At 48.2% G+C, this 19,557-nt stretch overlaps 1 protein-coding gene across 1 annotated transcript in view; it reads left to right on the forward strand.

Moving 5' to 3' along the window:
- LOC141051102 (oocyte zinc finger protein XlCOF8.4-like) overlaps positions 1 to 19,557 on the forward strand; it is a 55,009-nt gene that overhangs the window by 10,188 nt on the left and 25,264 nt on the right. Inside the window, exons 2-6 of the mRNA XM_073547980.1 lie at positions 4,930 to 5,079; positions 5,209 to 5,388; positions 5,463 to 5,586; positions 5,670 to 5,764; positions 6,775 to 6,865. Of these exons, the coding sequence (XP_073404081.1) occupies positions 4,930 to 5,079; positions 5,209 to 5,388; positions 5,463 to 5,586; positions 5,670 to 5,764; positions 6,775 to 6,865 (640 nt within the window). The remainder of the gene's footprint in view (positions 1 to 4,929; positions 5,080 to 5,208; positions 5,389 to 5,462; positions 5,587 to 5,669; positions 5,765 to 6,774; positions 6,866 to 19,557) is intronic.

The following is a 19,557-nucleotide window of genomic DNA, read 5'->3' on the forward strand; positions in this document are numbered from 1 at the left end:
GGGGACACATTTAACAAAAAAAATCCTCCCCCAGCCGGGCTCACCGTCGTGTGTGTGTGTGTGTGTGTGTGTGTGTGTGTGTCCCTCTCCTTGAGTGAGAGAGGCTCATGAATGTTTTCTGCTTCCTGCAATGCAGGTGTGCTGCTCTCTGGCTGCCAGGAGGCGTGGCATTCTTATGCAAATCCAGCTAGAGACTTCAGCCAACTGCTGACCAGGAAACAAGGAAAGGGGAGCTTCAAGGGGCCAGGGGGTATACAACGGCCGGCACTTACATTTAATTAAAGGAGATAGTACTGTGTCAGCACAGCTGCCAAACCGCAGCGGCCGTCGCGGTTCCCCTCACCCATCCGGGCCCCATAGCAGCTGCGTGGTCTGCTACTATTGATGGTACGCCGCTGATCCCACTCCCTAATGATGGCAACCAACATTTTTTTTTTTTTTCAGGTAGCAGAACAACATCTCTTCTTCCTTATGGCACTACACATAAGGGGGGCAGAGAATATCAAGGCAGACTTCCTAAGTCGCAACAGACTAAAGCAGAGAGAATGGGCCTTAAACTCCAGAGTGTTCCAGAAGATAGTCCAACTATGTGGGTTGCCGGAAATAGACGTTTGCCAACAAAGACAACAGGAAGGTAAAAACTTTCTGCTCTCTAAACCCAAGGGAAAACCCGTTTTCAGTAGACTCCCTACAGATTCCCTGGAACTTCGAGATTGCCTACGCGTTTCCTCCAGTAGTTCTGAAATAGCTTACCCTTAAAACAATCATATTGGTAGCATCAAAGTTTGAACGAAGTCAAGAGATTGTTCTACCCTCCTTCTGTGATAACCCCAGAATCACTGGGGAAAGGACGTTTCATAACCTGGATGTTAGAAGGGTGCTGTTAGAATATATGTCATTGAATAACCAGTGGAGGAAGTCCCAGTCCTTATTCATAGCCTTCCAGGGTAGTAGGAAGGGTTATGGGGTGTCAAAGGGTACTATTGCCAGGTGGATTAGGGAGGCCATTAGTTTAGCTTACTCAGCTAGTGGTGCTTCAATCCCTGATGGCATCAAGGTTCACCCCACCAGAGCCGTGGCGACCTTCTGGGCAGAAAAAGCTGAGGTATCGATTGACCAAATCTGTTAGGCCGCTACTTGGTACTCACCATCCACCTTCTTTAGGCACCATAGATTAGCTCTGTCCTCCTCTGCTGACTTGACCTTTGGTAGAAGGGTGCTGCAAGTGGTGGTCCCTCCCTAAGGTGTTTCAGATTCTCCAAAAGTCTCTCGGGTGTGTCGTCATGGGTGAAGGGAAAACACACCAAGGTTACTTACTCGTAGCCATTTTTTCCAGAACCCATGACAGCACTCGTATGTTTCCCCCCCCCCATTTTCAGCTAATGGGTGTGCACTATAGTTGGGTGTATTTATAATGTGGTGTTGGTTATATATGTAATTAACTGGGAGGTCCTCTCATGCTCTGTAACCAACTGAAGCAGGGGAGAGGTACCGCCCCTATATTTCAGTAGGGTCCTGGCTGGGAGGATCCCTCTCTCAGGTGTGCTGTCATGGGCTCTGGAAAAACCTGCTACCGGTAAGTAACCTTGGTGTTTCATCCCCGTTTTGGCGCATTTTCTAGGGTTAGTTCTGAATTCCCTGTTTTGGAGGTCGCCGTGCAGAGACTTGGTGATATCTGGAGGGAGGTTCAAAAGAATATTGGGACTGCCCAATTTCATCATAAACCAAAGGCTGATAGAAGACGGTCGGTGGGTCCTGCTTTTAAGATTGGTGACAAGGTTTGGTTGTCTTCTAGTGATATTAAACTTAAAGTGCCGTCGGCGAAGTTGGTTCCAAAGTTTATTGATCCATATGAAATCCTAGAGGTGGTCAATCCTGTGGCATTAAGGTTAAAGCTTCCTGCATCCCTAATGTATTCTACAAATACCTATTAAAGGAGTATGTCCCTTCTGCATTGCCTCCCTCATCCCCGCCTCCTCCGATTTCAGTTGACGGTGGCCTGGAATATGAGGTTCAGAGGGTTGCGGACTCTTGGAGATGGACTGGCGTGTTTAGTGACTTTAAACAGGAGGATATGGTTCCCGGCTGCGATCCGGAGGATATCGTGTTCTGTTTTTTTTTTTTTTTTGTTTGTTTTTTTTTTTTGTTTTTTTTTTTTTTAAGTTGAACATTAGGAGACGTTCTGCTTTGAACTTTGCTGGGCCACTGCCTCATCACTGCACAGGGTGCTACCTCTGCATCACATATGGTGGAAAGAATGCAGGCAGTGTGAATTGAGGCATACCCTAAAGCATGCTGACTGTCAATGAGAAACCCTGCTGGGAAAATGGAGGAGCTTTTGCAAGAGGCGCTGCAGTTCCAGCAGCAGCAAGAGGCGCTGCAGTTCCAGCAGTAGCAGCAAGAGGCGCTGCAGTAGCAGCAGCAGGAGCTACTGTTCCAGGAGCAAGAGGTGCTGCAGCAGCAGAAAGAGGAGACCCCTAAGGAGAGGGGCGATCAGCGGTGTAAAGAAGAGACCCCTTAGATAAGGGGCGATCAGAGGGTGTACCAGTGGTCCTTTACAGAGACTAGTAAGATCTCAGGCATATGACTTATTACAGTTGGTGGAGGAATGGTTCCAGCCTGAGACTTTGACCCCGACCTAGATGGTAGAGAGGGTGGTCGTCAACCGACTGGTGAGGGCTCTGCCAGCCGCCCTGCAGCATTGGGTGGGGCAAGGGATACATGCCATAATGGTCGCCAACCTAGGGACAGAGTGTAACCCCGATAGGTTCCCCCTAGAGGTATTAGCAGGAGAGGTTGAGGATGTTGTTCCGGGTGCAGAACCCGAAGATCCTGAGTCAGGGATACCTGCCATAGGGGTCGCCAAATTAGGGACAAAGTGTATACCGACTCCACGACTCCGACTACGACTCCACGACTCCGACTCCGACTCCACAGCCCTGCTCAGTACAGTGTCAGACTGGTGTGGCACAGGGTCATGCGGATGCACTGTCATGTGCCCATATGGGGTGACAGATGTTCAGCCTCAGAGATGGAAGTGATGCAGTCTGTTTGCTTCCCGACCAAGGTTTTCTGAATGCCACAAGTTGCTAGTTAAAAACCCTGCAGTATAGGGATTTGGTGTGTCAGGTTCAGGGTCAGTCTGGTGTTTGCTAGAGTTCAGAGCAGTTGTCTCTGCATAACTCCACCTGTGTCAGGCAACACAGGGCAGTGGAGCCAAACAGCCAAGGCAGCTGGAAGGCCTGGCACCCACAGCGTATACAGCGGTGCAGTCGCCCACGGCAACGGGTCCCAGGAGGTGGACTGGCATGTTTTGTGACTTTAAAATGGAGGATATGGATCCCGACTGTGATCCGGAGGATATTGTGTGCTGTGTTTTTTTTGAGTTGAACATTAATAAGACGTTTTCCTAAAGAACTTTGCTGGGTCACTGCCTCATCACTGCACAGGGTGCTACCGCTGCATGACAGCACGCTTAAAAAGGCAAATACAGCGTCTCCAATTGCCTCATTATAGGGAATTTTCCACCGGAGGTTCTGTCTGAATGCGCGTATTTCAAAGATTTACTCAGAAACCCTGGTGTAAGCGCTCAGCATAGAGCGTATGATAAATATGAGGCAAGCCTTACTGCGATCTTTGGGAAGCAGAAAGAACAAATCAACTGCAGGTGAAGAATTGGTTTTATTTTTTACGCCATTCCTCATGAGGCATAAGAGATTAGACGACTTTATTCTTCGAGTAGGTGCCCTTACAGCGATGCCATATTTATGTCGGGTTTTTATGTTTGGCAACTGTCACACCCTAAAAGACGCTTTTTTGCAAAAACAAGTTTTTTTCATCGCCATATTTTGAGAGCTATAATTTTTCAAGATTTCTCCTGAGAGTCATGTGATGGCTTATTTTTTGTGGGATGAGTGGACAATATTATTGGTACCATTTTCGGGCACATATATTTTTTTTTTTTATCGCTGTCTATTCTGATTTTTGGGAGGCAGAATGAACAAAAACCCGCAATTCAGGAATGTGTGGGGTTTTTTTTTTTTTTTTCATTTTTTTTAAACTTTTTTTTAAATAGTCCCTCTTTGGGACTTTAACTTGTATTACTCTGATCACTATTATAATGCATTGCAATGCAAAAGCGCTGCAATGCATTATACCCATCATACTCCTGGTGTGGCTTAAACAGGCCACCGTAGCTGGCAGACCTGGAGGTCATTATGACGACCCCAGGTTGCCGTGGAAACGATTGAGCCCTTGTGATGATGTAAAGTTGCATAAAATGTCAGAGGGTTAAAACATTAATTACTGTGCCGGTGCCATATTTAAAATAGGAGACAGGTCACTGATGGAAAATAGGAGGATGACTAAGGGGCCGGAGCACCAAGAAAAGGCCCGGCCCACATGCCGCCCCAGTGCACGAAGATATGATTACAGGAGAACTTCAAACACTGATTAAACAAAAACACTAAAAGTATTTCTTTACCACAGTTATCAGTTTATTATACCACCAATATGACCATGTCTGTGCTTTACTTTCCAAAATCCGTATGACAGGTTCTCTTTCAGATGTGACATATTGGACGCTGACTTATTTGTTGAAAAAAAAAAAAAAAAAAAAGTAACATTTTAAAAATCAACACCATTGGAGCGATTCATCAAAGCCATTATGCCAGAATTTTGACATAAATTGCTTTGAAAAGTCGCAAAATATTTGCACAGCGTGGAGTTTTGGCGGTTTCACACCAGTTTCACCAAGTCCAAAATGGGCAGAGCTGTGGTTGAACAGGGGATTGCTGGCGGGGCTACTTCTATTTCAGTCCATGCACGATATCTCCTCATACTGTATGTTTCCCCTTATTATCTTGAGTATTTTTTATTATTATATGGGATCTTTATGATGTTACATTACATCGTCCTCTTCTAATTCAGGTCCCTACAATATCGTATCTTCCCAGTGGAGATCTTCTATATGAGAGAATTTTCCTGATTTACCCATCAAGGATGGATATGGATAGGGAGACGATGGTGGAGAGGATGTTACACCTCACCCTAGAGATCCTCTTCTGGCTTACTGGAGAGGTGAGAGATTCTGGTGTCGTCACATTACATCATTCTTATCTATGGGAATAACAGATGGACAGAACTGGAGAGGTGAGGACTCTGGAAATGTCTGTAGTGAGATTTATTAATGTCTCTCTCCATAACCAGGATTACACTGTAGTGAAGAAGACCTCTAGGGAGCGCTGCCAGGCCCCGGTGTCTGAGGGATGGGGAAGACCCCAGAGCCCAAAAACGGGGCCTCCACCTCACCCCCTGATACATGAGGACATCAAGGACCAAAAGATCCTAGAACTCACCTACAAGATGATTGAGCTGCTGACTGGAGAGGTGACACTGCTGGGACATTATACTTCAATGCTATGAAGGGATCAGGGTTATGACGGTATCATTGTATGTGTCAGGTTCTTATAAGGTGTCAGGACGTTGCCATCTATTTCTCAATGGAGGAGTGGGAGTATTTACAAGGACCCAAAGATCTGTACAAGGACATCATGATGGAGGTTCCCCAGCCCCTCACATCACCAGGTAATAGACAGGACTAAATACACATGGCCTATAATTATCTGTATATAAAGAATGAATTCAGTCCCTGTATGTGTTTCCTCCAGTTCTATCCGGTAAGAGGACAACACCAGAGAGATGTCCCCGTCCTCTTCTTCAGGACTGTGAACAAGAAAATCCTTCTGTTCATCAGGATCATCAGGTAGATGAAGAGAAAATGTCATGAGATCTCCCCTATGATGTGTAGATGGCTGTGAAGGTCTTGTACTCAGTCTTGTTTTCTCCACCAGTATTATATCTATAATAATAAATGCCCTAAGCAGCTTCCGGTTGTAACAACTTCCGTCCAGTTGTAACCGGTGATGTCACCGCACACCTCTTTCCATGTTAACCCTCAACACACCACTCCTCCTCAACACACTCCTCCTCAAAACACACACTCCTCTCACCTTTCACCATCTCCACTCATATCCACTCACTCTTTCACTCCACATACGACCCTTTCTCTCACTCCGTCTCTCATACTCACGCCGTCATCGCCGCTGATCCACGATCCCCCGACATCTTCTTTCGCCGGCGCCATCCTGGATCCAGACGTCCTCCACGCCGGCAACATGTTCTTGCGGCGACGCCATTTTGAATCGGCGAAATCCTGCGATAGTCAAGATGGCGTCGCCGCAAGAACATGTCGCCGGCGAGGACGACGTCGGGATCCAAAATGGCGTTGGCAAAAACGCGCGAGATTTCGCCGACGCCATCTTGGATCCCGACGTCGTCCATGCCGGCGACATGTTCTTCCGGCGACGCCATCTTGAGTATCGCGGGATTTCACGATACTCAAGATGGCGTCACCGCAAGAGCATGTCGCCGGCGTGGACAACGTTGGATCCAGGATGGCGCCGGTGGAAGAAGATGTCGGGGATCGTGGAGCAGCGGCGATGACGGCATGAGTATGAGAGACGGAGTGAGAGAAAGGGTTTTATGTGGAGTGAAAGAGTGAGTGGAGATGGAGAAAGGTGAGAGGAGTGTGTGTGTGTTGAGGGTTAACATGGCAAGGGGTGTGATGCTATCGCATCCTCCCGATGCGATAGCATCGGGCCATAATCTAGTGTTTTATACTTGTGTAATGAGAACGGTGGAGATGGCAGGATTAGAGCTGATCATAGATGTGACTTCTCCATCTGTCTGTGACTTTTACAATATTTGTTTCAGGGTGAAGATCTGACCCATATTAATACTACAGAGACATATGTGAGGGGTGATGAGTGGTGTAAAGTGGAGATTCCTACATATGACTACCCAGGTGAGTAGTAACCTCTAAATGCAGAGAAGTCACAGATTCTTTTTCTCACTCACTGGATGTGACTACTTTACTTTTGATGTAGTCCGGCCATATCATAATCAAGCAGTCACCATTCACCTCCTAAACAAAAACTGTGCCCATTACTTTAGACTTTGGAAGTCCTTCTGTTGGAGTGAAACCTGTTTCGGTCAGAGCTTACAGTCCAGAAGATCCACCCTCCCCTCTGGAATTAGAAGATGCTGACCCTTATCTTCCCAGATCTCTAAACTGCAAAGCCAAATGACAGCGTATTTTTCACTTTGTAAGACGCACTTTTTTCCTCCCCATATTTGGGGGGAAAATGGGGGTGCGTCTTACAATGCGTACATGCCTTACCGATACCGTTGGTGTACTCCGCAGGCTGGGATGAGGGGGTGTCTCCGGGTACCCGGCGGTTGCTGGCCGGCGCTGCGGGTGTCTCCGGTGCCCAGCGGTGCTACGTGGTTGCCCGACGCTGCCTGGGGCTCTGAGAACAATTTGTGACAGGCCAGAGCACCGGCACTTCCACGGTTCCCTGTGCGGTGGATTGGACTCCGACTCCGCAGCAGCACAAGACACCCGCATCGGCACACCGCACATCGGAGCCCCCCTCATCCATGCCTGCAGCATCACCCCATTCCTGCCTCCTCCAGCAGCGACCCTGGGACCCCGCTTCACCGCAGCCACCACCCCGGGTAAGCAATAAGATGCATGGATTATAAGAAGCACCACCATTTTATTGAAAAATATTTTTTTTTCTTATTTTTCTCCTCAAAATTTGGGGTGCGTCTTATAATCCGGAGCGTCTTATAAAGCGAAAAATACGGTAGAATGTGCTAACATAGAAAATCATGTGAAGAAAAATATAATCCGTAAGGTGGGTCTTGCTTTTATGACGAGACACCAGTTATTTATATCTTCAATCAATAATTCATGCCTGTGTTTCCTAAACTTTTTGCTTCTACTTATTTCAGGAATTAATTTATTGTGATTTGTAACTCAGCCCAAGCTGTTAGAAAAATGTATTTTTAGAAGTTATCCAGTCCTTAAAAATAGTTCCTTTTGCAGATAATATTCATGAAGTAATTAGATCCTTAGTGTGACGACCGTCTGCGAATCTGGGCTGCAGTAGGAACAGCGCCCCGAGTAACCCCGAGACCCTTAACCCCTATACAGGGATCTGGAATTGTAGCAAGGCCCAGGGGGTAGCTGTCTAGGAGAGCAGTGGACCAGAGCAGAACGGTCGTCAAGGGGTTAAAACTAAAACCCGTAATCGTGGTCCGGAGGCAAGAGTCGGAGGCCGGCGGGCACCAGAGGTACAAAATCAGCAGGCAGAAGAGGGGTCTAAAGTCCAGGCCAAGCTCAGTAAAAAACCAGGAGGGCAGCAAAGGTACAAAATCAGCAGGCAGTAGAAGGGCCAGGAATCCAAGCTAAGGTCAGCGTCAAAAATCGGGAGAGAGGCAGAGGTACAAAAACGGCAGGCAATAGAATGGTCAGAAATCCAGGCTGAGGTCAGAGTTAACTATAGCAAAGCACACAGTAGCACGCAGGGGAACCAAGAATATATCCGGCGGCTTGCAATACCAGTCCCAAGGTATTTGAGGGATCAGGTCATCCCTCACAGGTTCCCGGACTGATTATGTCATTAGGACCACCCCCAGGACTAGGCCAGATGGTGATGCAGTAACCCCCTGATGACTGACAGAGGGGCGGAGCCTGCGCCCACCAGATGCCTGCGCAGGAGCCCCTTCTCTGCCACCACCATCACCCACGGGCGAACCACGGCGCCTCCCAGTGGCCGAGGCAGGAACAGCCGTCCCCGAGTCTGACGGCGAAGTAACGGTCCGGTGCCTCCTAGTGGCCGAGACCGGAACAGCAGGCCCCGAGTCTGACGGCGACGTGACAGACCGGCGCCTCCTAGTGGCCGAGGCCGGAACAGCAGGCCCAGAGTCTGGCGGCGACGTGCCAGTCCGGCGCCTCCTAGTGGCTGAAGCCGGAACAGCAGGCCCTGAGTCTGACAGCGACGTGACACTTAGTAGGACATTCCGTTTTGACAATTAAAAAATAAAATGACAAAACAATATTCAGCCTCTCAGCAACAAATTTGATAACTGGTTTCCAAAATTCCCTTATTTCCCTGCAGTCCCAATACATATGAGATAGATCTGCTGCCTCTGAGTTACACTTGGGGCATTTAGTACATTCAATATATCCGATATTCTGCATAAAAGCCGGGGACGGTTCATCCTGCGAATAACCATAAATTGGAACATTCTCATGTGACGTAGAGGAGAACATTAGCAGAATTTACAATTATTTCCATTGTTTAAGGTCAATCCAGAATTTATTCTTTTCTGAAAGTCGATTAATCAAATGTTTTATAGGGAACTAATTCTGCCTTCACAGATTTCACTTGACAATTAATAATCCTTGAAAGGATATGTTCCCCCAAATTAAAAGCTGGATTTAAGACTGAATAGAACGTCCTATCTGTAAATAAGGAAAGAAATCTGAATCCTCTCCTCCTACTTGTATAACATGTTCTTTTTTCTTTTTTTTTTTTTTTTTTTTTTTTTTTTTTTTTTTTTTTAACTGTAACCGTAATTATTTCATTTTTTAGTACGGCACTGTAAGAAATTTTTTAAATGTCTTTCAAAATTTAGTCAGCAAAACAAAAAAAGGGATATAATTAAAGGGAATCTGTCACCAGGTTTTGGCCATGTAAACTACGGCCACCACCATTAGGGCCTCTTACAGTATACTAGAATGCTGTAAAAATCCACTCTGCAGATCACAAAAAAGGCCTTTTATTATACTCAGTCGACGTGGTCCGGTTCCATCAGCGTCTCTGGTCTTGATCTGTTCCTTCCTCTCTTGAGCCGATTAGAAAGAGAAAGACTGGAACACTGTCCTTTTGAAAGAATTGTGTGCTTGAGGAAGGGACGCATGGTCCAGACTAATTGGGGTTGGAACCTCAGCACCAGAATATGAATTGAAATTAGACTGTGGGTCTTGCTGCAGTGTAAATTTATTTTGATACTGCAAGGAGTCAAAAACAGATCTCATCCAACATTTCGACCATGGACGTCTTTGCCAAGGACATCTGTTGCAGTAACAGTACAGTACAGTAATAACGTAAATTGTAACTTCTCTTTATTCGGACTCCCATGACAGCACCACGAGAGAGGGAATCCGCCCTATAGGAACAGGAAACCTACAGATACAAAAGGGCGGCACCTCTCCCACGCATCAGTTGGTTTCCTGTTCCTGAGGGGACGGGATCCTACAGAAGATTTGGATCCCAGGCCGGCCAGCCGACACCGGTAGCGAGGGGGTCTCCTACCTCGGCCTGGTTCGGATTTCCTGGAAGACGCCACGGTGGCCCAGGATGGGTGTCACGGCGGTGGCGTGGACAGCAGGGAGCGGCGTCCGGAGGATGGCCGTCTCCAGGAATTTAGCCGCCGCCGGTAAGTATACCCCCCCCGGGGATTTCTGGCTCCGGCGGCGCACATGGGTGGCAGCGCTGTGCAGGGGGCTGCGACCGGCGCTGCTCCGAAGCTCCCGGGCGTCCCGCGGGGCTTCCGGCGTTTCCGGGGTAGCGGTGATGTCAGGGGGCGGGCGGAGGAGGCGCTTCCGGGTCAGCGCGCCACTGCGCATGCGCGGCAATTCCAAGATGGCGGCGCCCATCGGAAACACCAATGGCGCGAGTTCGGGCGCCAGCTGGGGTAGGGAGCTCCATTAAGGGGGGGGGCGCGGCATGGATACTGCTGACCGGAGGAGGGGGTATTTAGGCGGGACCCGGGCAGGGTTCCTTGCCTTGGCCACATTACTACATGCAGCAGTGTGCAGCAGCAGCAGTGGTAATGGAAAGCGATCGAGAGCAGCAGCAGCAGCGGCAGAAGCAAGGGCAGCAGCGGCAAACATCACTGCCGCCCCTGGATGACCTTCGGCAGGTCAAACAGAAAAAGAAAGGGTCCCGTGACAGTAATGCGGGACGAAGTGACCAGTCCACTCGTAAGAGCTCCTCCAGGCAGACAGGAGCATCGACCGAAAGAAATCCCCCTCGTTCTCCGGTACTTGATTGTGGCACTGGTAAGTGATCTTCGTGAAAGTTCACTCAGTGACGGGACCCCCCTTCTGTGTTTTTTCTTTTCTAGGGAAAGAAAGCTACAACTAAAAATAAGCATAGGGAATGCGCACTCTGTGCATGCCCATTACCGGATGCGTGCCTCAAAAGATTGTGCCCCCCTTGTATTCAGCAGACGGTGGCAGATGAGTCGCCTGCAGTAGCGGCGAGTTTGAGAGACATTGTCAGGGTAGAAATGAGGGAAACCCTAAAGTCCTTGTCTCAGCCGCAAAGTCTAAGGGGCGAGGTCCCGGCGGAATCTGATTCCTCGATAGAGTGGAGAAAAAGCAGAGACTCCCAGGCTTCATCTCCCTCGTCCTCCTCAGGAGAAGAGGACTCGGGGCGATTTTGTCTGCCTCTTGACCGGGTAGATAAGCTGGTCAAAGCAGTCAGAGGGACAATGGAGGTAGAGGAGCCTAAGCCCCATTTATCCATGCAGGATGTCATGTTCGGTGGGCTGGAACAGAGGAAGCGGAGAGTCTTTCCGTTGAATCAAAAAATACAGGATCTGATCCACAGAGAGTGGAAAAAACCAGACAAAAGAGGGTCGCTACCACCAGCCCTCAAAAGGAGATACCCCTTCGACGATCCGGCAGTAAGTTCTTGGGACAGAGCCCCCAAATTAGACGCTGCCATTGCGAAGGCATCAAAAAAATCCTCGCTCCCATTTGAGGACATGGGAGCCCTTAAAGATCCCTTAGATAGGAAAGCTGATACTTTCCTAAAAAACACCTGGGAGATGGCGGCCGGGTCCTTAAGACCAGCAGTGGCTTCAACGTGCACGGCCAGGTCCATGATGGTCTGGTTGGACCAGTTGGAGTCACAACTAAAGCAGGGTACATCAAGACAGACAATTCTTGGGGCCCTACCGACCATCCAAGAGGGAGCAGCCTTCCTGGCAGACGCCTCAGCGGATGCAGTGAAAATGGCCGCCAGAGCAGCAGGTCTTTCTAACGCAGCTCGCAGAGCCCTGTGGCTAAAGTGCTGGCAGGGAGACATCCAGTCCAGAGCAAAGCTCTGTGCGATTCCATGTGAGGGCGAATATTTGTTTGGGACTGTCCTAGACGAGCTGCTTGAAAAGGCGGGGGACGACAAGAAAAAGTTTCCAAACCTTTCATCAGCGTCCTACCGTCGCCCATTTGGTAGAAGGAGATTTGGCCAGGGGAGAAGGCGCAACTCTTCGCCTGTTAGAGATCGACCCAGATGGGAAGACAGAAGGAGACGAGGTACGGGCTATATGTTTACACGCTCGTCGAGAGATCAAAAGAAACCAAACCAATGACTAGCGGTTCCCGTAGGGGGTAGACTGTCATCCTTCTTCCCGGCATGGTCACAGATTACGAATAGTGACTGGGCGCGTAAGGTAATATCCACCGGGCTTAGGTTGGAGTTTACCCAGATCCCGCGGAACACCTTTAAACTGACCCCCTTAAGATCTTCTCATCTCGAACAAGCGGCTTTAGAAGCGGAAGTCTTGAGCCTATGTCAGAAAAATGTTCTGGTAGAGGTTCCAGAGGCTGAAAGAGGAAGAGGGTTTTACTCTCCCCTGTTTCTAATCCAGAAGCCTGATAACACATTCAGAACGATTATAAACCTTCGTTCCCTTAACGAGTTTTTGATTAATCATAAATTCAAAATGGAGTCCATTAATACAACAATAAAAATATTGTTTAAAGGTTGTTTTATGGCAGTCATAGTACGCGTCTTTCAAATCTATCATGTACCTATCCATACAGACTTCCAGCAGTTCCTGAGGGTGGCAGTTTCAGTAGAGGGCACAGTACGTCATTTTCAGTATAGAGCCCTTCCCTTTGGTCTCTCAGCAGCACCCAGGGTTTTTACAAAGTTAGTGGCCGAAGTTATGGCTCACTTACGGGAGGTGGACGTCTTAATCATTCCATATTTAGACGATTTCTTGATTGTAGGAAAATCGGTGGGTCATTGTAAATCCCAGATAGAAAAAGCTAAATCCAGGTTAGAAAACCTGGGATGGATTTTAAACTACGAAAAATCCCGACTCCAACCCTTAAAGATACAGAAATTTTTAGGGTTGATACTAAATTCAGACACTCAGCGGTGCCTGCTACCACTAGATAAAATACAAAAGATACAGGAGCAGGTCCTTCGGGCAATGGATAATCCATCTATGACCCTCAGACAGGCCATGTCCCTGTTAGGTTCTCTAACTTCATGCATCCCAGCAGTAAGGTGGGCACAGTTCCATACCAGAACCCTTCAAAACGACGTCTTGTTTAATAGCAGGGCCCTTGGAGGCTCCTTACAAGGTCGGATGTGTCTAAGCCCCTCAACTGTTACATCACTGAGATGGTGGCTTGAGAGCGAGAACCTAGTGTCAGGGGTGCCCTGGATAACACAGATAACCCGTATTATAACCACAGACGCAAGTTCCTTCGGTTGGGGAGCCCATATGGGGGACATAGTGGTACAGGGCCAGTGGGATTCTAATTCTGAAATCTCATCCAACCAGAGAGAACTATTGGCGATAGAGCGGGCAGTCAAGAAACTCATTATCTACCTGCAGGGCCATCATGTGAGGATACACTCGGACAACCAGGTAGCGGTAGCATATGTCAACCACCAAGGTGGAACCCGCTCCAGCGCTCTGATGCAGATAACAGAACGGCTCCTCCAGATAGCAGAGGAAAATTGTCTATCTTTGACCGCGCTCCACATCAGCGGAAAAGACAATGTAAGAGCAGACTTTTTAAGCCGCAAGGCTCTAAGACAAGGAGAATGGGCCTTGAACAAAAATATTTACCGCCAGATTGTCCGCAGATGGGGCCAGCCAGAGGTAGACCTCTTTGCCACCAGGAAAAACAGAAAAGAAAGATTGTTCTGCTCTCTGAACCCCAGGGAAAATCCCCTGGCGGTGGATGCCCTACTGATAAGATGGGATTTTTCTCTGGCATACGCCTTCCCACCATTGAATCTTCTTCCTCTGGTAGTCAGGAAGATCAGAGAGGATCAGGCAAGAGTCATACTGATTGCCCCCTTTTGGCCCAGGAGGACCTGGTTCGCATGGTTGAGGACCATGTCGATAGGCGATCCCTGGGTATTGCCGAACCTTCCGGATCTCCTCTACCAGGGGCCAGTCAGCCACCCACAAGTAGCGGGACTTCATTTGACGGCGTGGTATTTGAAAGGTCACTGTTAAAAAATAGAGGGTTCTCCAAGAACTTAATTGACACCCTCCTAAGAAGCAGAAAATTAACCACCACTAATATCTATGCTAGGACCTGGAAACGCTTCCTGTCCACCTTTCACTTTGACATCAGAGATGGAATTCCCACGAAACAGATTCTGGAATTTCTCCAGAAAGGTTTCGAATTGGGTCTCTCCACAAGCACGCTAAAAGTACAAGTTTCAGCCTTAGGGGCCCTGTTTGCAGCTGATATTGCAAAAGATTATTGGGTAGCAAGGTTCATCAGAGCAGCGGCCAGATCGAGACCTATACACAAAGACAGATGCGTACCGTGGGACTTAAACTTAGTCCTTACAGCCATGACAAAGTCCGTTTGAACCTTTAGATTCCGCCTCACTAAAGATTATATCCCTTAAAACAGCATTTCTGGTAGCAATAACATCCGCACGTAGGGTGAGCGACATACAGGCACTCTCCAGATTGCCTCCTTACACAGAGTTCTTACAGGATAGAGTGATCCTAAGGCCAGATCCAGCATACCTTCCCAAGGTAGCAACACAATTCCACAGGACACAGGAGATAGTTCTGCCTTCCTTCCTCCCTAACCCAACCAACCCTAAAGAGCAGAAACTCCAGACGTTAGATATTAGAAGATGCTTACTGACATATTTAGCAGCCACGGATCCTTGGAAGAAGGAGAACGCATTATTCCTATCCTTCCAAGGTTCCAGGAAAGGATACAGAGTATCAAAACGCACATTAGCAAGGTGGATTAGGGAGGCTATCTCTCTTGCCTACACAGCAGGTGGCGGTCCGGCTCCACAGAACCTGAGGGCACATTCCACTCGGGCCATGGCATCATCCTGGGCGGAGAGATCTGGAGTATCAATTGATCAAATATGTAAGGCGGCCACCTGGTCATCTCCTTCCACCTTTTTTAACCACTATCGGTTAGACATGGGTGCCTCCTCAGACCTCACCTTCGGGCTAAGGGTGCTGCAGGCTGTAGTCCCTCCCTAAGTTAGTTTACATCTCTGTAATTCTCTCGTGGTGCTGTCATGGGAGTCCGAATAAAGTATTAAGTTACGTACCGGTAACGGTATTTTTCGGAAGCCCATGACAGCACCCTTAGTTCCCTCCCTTGTTCACGTATAGAGGTGCACTCCTTTAGAAGATTGTTTATAGAATCACCATAGGTGGGAGATGGTATGAAATAATTCGGTTAAATAGGGTAGATAGGTTGTATATATCATATGTTGTGTACTAACCATGGTAGCCTCTCAAGCTCTGTAATCCAACTGATGCGTGGGAGAGGTGCCGCCCTTTTGTATCTGTAGGTTTCCTGTTCCTATAGGGCGGATCCCCTCTCTCGTGGTGCTGTCATGGGCTTCCGAAAAATACCGTTACCGGTACGTAACTTAATACTTTCTTGTCAAAGAGGACTTGTGTGGAGCAGGAGCCGGGAATCAGGAAATGCTGCAAGCAGGGTGTAAGCCAGAGGTCTCAAACTGCATTCCTCAAGGGCCACAAACAGGTCATGTTTTCAGGATTTCCTTGTATTGCACAGGTGATAATTTAATCACCTGCACAGATGACGATTCCAGCACCTTGTGCAATGCTAAGGTAATCTTGAAAACACGCATTGTTTGCAGCCCTTGAGGAGTGCAGTTTGAAACCCATGGTGTAAGCTATGGAACTCCTTCTTGACATGAAAGAGATCTTTGCCGGATCAAAATAAACCCTGCAGCAAGACCCACAATCTCATTTCATTTTCTTTTTGTGGTGCTGAGGTTTCAACCCCAGTTCCTCTCTTGAGCCAGTGCCTCCTCTCTCCTTACGATAGCTGTCCTCCTTCCCTACTTTGTCATCGACACAATGTCCCCATCTTGCTCCTGAGAAGGGCAGAGCAAATTATTGCGAAAAAAGCTAAAGAGTGCCAGTGACTCGGAAGCAAAGTTGACACATGTTCAAAACAGTACTTTGATCTGCCTTCGGTAGGGCAGAAAGGAGTGGGACTATGCAGGAGCAAGACTGAGACACTGTAGATTTTGTAGGATGCGTTATTCACATGAAGCAGGGAAGGAGAACGGCGATCGCAAGAAGAGAAGAGACGCCGAATCAAGACCAGAGACGCCCATTGGACCAGACCACACTGTCAGTGAGTATAATAAAAGGTCCTTTTCCAATATGTTCCTCTGGACCTATATAGGGACAGGAACACAGATGGGTCTAGAGCCGCTTCCATCTGTGTTGGGCTCTCGACTTTACCAACTTCCCCTGTCTCTAATCTGGAGGCGAAAGTTATGAGATTGAACGAAGGGGTAAAATTACAGGATCGTGTGGAGACAGCACAGATAAGTGCACTGTGTAAATGTCGTCTAGATGGGCTAGGCCTCTGCCATGATACTAGTCGCATGCCTTTGTGTTGAAGCTGGGCCTTGGGCCTCAGGTGCTGACATTTTTCTTCAGGTACGTAAGCTAGGCCTCGGGCCCCCCAAGCTAACGTTAGGCCACATACCTGGGCTATGTGTCATGGTTTGACTTTAATTTGCTGCCTCATGTCATGGCCGCTGCTCTTCGGTTGTATTCAGTGTATGGCTGCTCAGAGCCTCATTATTGAACTTCAGAGTTTTAACTTATTCTGGGACCTCATGATTGTCCTCGTTTGGGGTTGAATAACACTCAAATGTTTACATTTTGTTTTGAAGATGAGTGAAGCAAAAATTGGGCTTGTAGGATCGCAGCCAACAATGGTGTTACATCAACTCCACCGAAAAAGGTGGCCGCAAATGAGGAAGGTGTTGAAACCATTAAGAAAGCTAATTCCCCAGATATATCAGATACGGAATTGGATCTATCATTCCTCACGGTACATGAATTCAGCCCTCGATCATACTATTCTATCTGAAGTTTCTGAATAATCAGGGACCTCAGAATGTCCTGGTCAGGGAACTAAATTATTGCTTCTGCCATTGAGCCCAAGTCCTGCCCCCCGCGCAAGTTTCTACAAAAATCAAAAGATTAACAAAGAATCTGCCAACAAACAGTTGAGTAATTTGGAGGATGTCACCCCACATGTCAAACAAAATACAGTAATTTTAGAGGGAAAAGGACATCTTTTACCACAGTGTAGGTTGGTAACATCTGGGTTGTCCCTTTGTAAGATTAGTGAAGCTCCAATCGTTGTTGTGAAGCAAGAAATGGCAATAACCCCCACCCATCAGTATTCCTTAACACTAAATCTTATGGGGACCTAAGAGGAAATATACCTCCATTCAGACACAACATCTTCTATGGAGCAGGTGACAAACCACAGCGGAATCCGCACAAAGAATTGACATGCTGCGGTTTTGGAACCGCAGCAAATCCGTGCAGAAAAATCTGCACCGTCTGCACTGCGGTTTTTAATTTCCATTGATTTTTATCGTACTGTACACTGCAGCAGAAACTGCTGCGGACCCACAGGACCAAATCCGCTGCAGATCGGCAGCAGAATCCGCAGCGTGTGCACACACCCTTAAAGGGAATCTGTCACCCCATTTTTCGACTGAGCTGCCGGCATCGACACCAGGGGCTTATCTGCAGCATTCTGTAATGCTGTAGATAAGCCCCCTATGTAACCTGAAAGAGAAGAAAAAGGAGTTATATTATACCTCACCCAGGGGCCGTCCGGGTCCGGTTTTGGTCCAATGGGTGTCGTGGTCCGGCGCCTCCCATCTTCTAACAGTGACTTTGCTGCCTGTCGCGGCTCTGGCACAAGCGCACTGCTCTGCCCTGTTGAGGGCAGAGCAGAGTCCTGCAGTGCGAAGGACCGGGAGAGGTCCGGCGCCTGCGCACTGCAGTATTCTGCATGGCCACATGCACATGCCTTATACCTCTGATCACGACTCTGGACATGTGCCTCAAGCCTCCGAGCGTTGCTTTGGCCTCGACTCCGAAGGCGCGGCAATGGACTCGAGTCTCACAACTCAGAGCGCCGCACTCATGCCTCAGGGTGAGGCTCCAGCCTCAACTTTCTCGCCACCTCAGCGTGCACCTCTGGCCAAGGGCCTCAGAGCGAAGCTCGAGCCTCACGCCTAAGAGCACGGCTTTGCCCTTGGGCATCATGCCTCAGGATGCAGCTTTGGCCTCGCCTCAGAACACAGCTCTCGACTCAAACCTCAAGTCTCAGGGAGGGAATCTGACCACATACATCAGAGTATGGCTCTGGTCTTAGGCCTCACGCCTTGGCGCGGCTCTGGCCATGTGTTAGAGCGGAGCATGGGCATTATGCCTTAGAGCGTGGCTTTGACCTCACACCTCAGAGTGTGGCTTGGTTCAGGTCTCGGGGTGTGGCTCGAGCCTGCTGCCTCCAAGCGCGTCTCGGGCCAGTAGGCCTCTTACCTCTGAGTTTTGCAGCCTTGTGCCTCATGGCCTCATACAACTTGTGCCCCCAGGCCTCGTACACCTTATTTCTCCATACTTTGTGCACCTCGTGTCTCTTGCCTCTGCCTTTGAGGCTCTGACCTCCGGGCTTGGGTGTCGTATAGCTCAGGACTCCTACACCTCTGGCCTCCGAGTCTCTAGCCTTGGGCCTCTCTGCCTTGTACGCCTCGGGCCTCTCTACCTTATGTCTCAAGCCTCTCTGTATCATACTCCTCGAGCCTCTCTGCCTCATATGCCTTGGGCCTCCCTGCCTCATACACTTCATGGGTCCAGGCTTCATGCCTCGTGGCTTGTGCTTCTAACCTTGACCCAGGTTAGAGGTGCCTTTTTCCTCTGGATCCTTCTTCATTTGTCTCATTCTGTCAGACTCTGGCCTTAATTGCTAAACTATGGATTCTATTTTATAGTTTAGAACATGACATACTATAGATCCATAGAGTGGAATTAAAACCCCATGAGGCAGATGCTAATTTCCCCATGTTAGGGGAAAAGCTCCTGCCCAACTGCACATATCGCAGTCAGACTAGATCCAGGATCAACGTCCCATCACAGAATCTAGTGGCCATAACCTGTAATATATTTGTCAAGAAAGGCACCCAGGCCCTCCTTGTTCTTTGTTGGGAATCAAACATTACAGTACCATGTTACACTAGAGAATCTATAGTCTCACAGCTCTTACTGTAAAGAGTCACCCTTTCTATTTAGAAAGAAACCTTCTTGGCTTCTTATCACTGTTGAATACTATGGGTAAAAGATCATTGGGAAGATTTCTTGCTGTGCCCTCATAAATTGGCACATTGCAGTGGACTAATCTTTAGGCCTTTGTTTTTCCAAGCTGTAACTTGTTTGTTACCAAGAAAAAAAAATTATAAAAAAATATTCATATGTCTACACAATTCTTTTGTATAGGTACAAATTGAAACCCATTGTCTTGGGGATATAGTCAGCACTGGTTATGCA

This window comes from Dendrobates tinctorius, unplaced genomic scaffold (assembly GCF_039654945.1).
Source record: "Dendrobates tinctorius isolate UK_male_01 unplaced genomic scaffold, ASM3965494v1 ptg000155l, whole genome shotgun sequence".
Taxonomy (NCBI): Eukaryota; Metazoa; Chordata; class Amphibia; order Anura; family Dendrobatidae; genus Dendrobates; species Dendrobates tinctorius.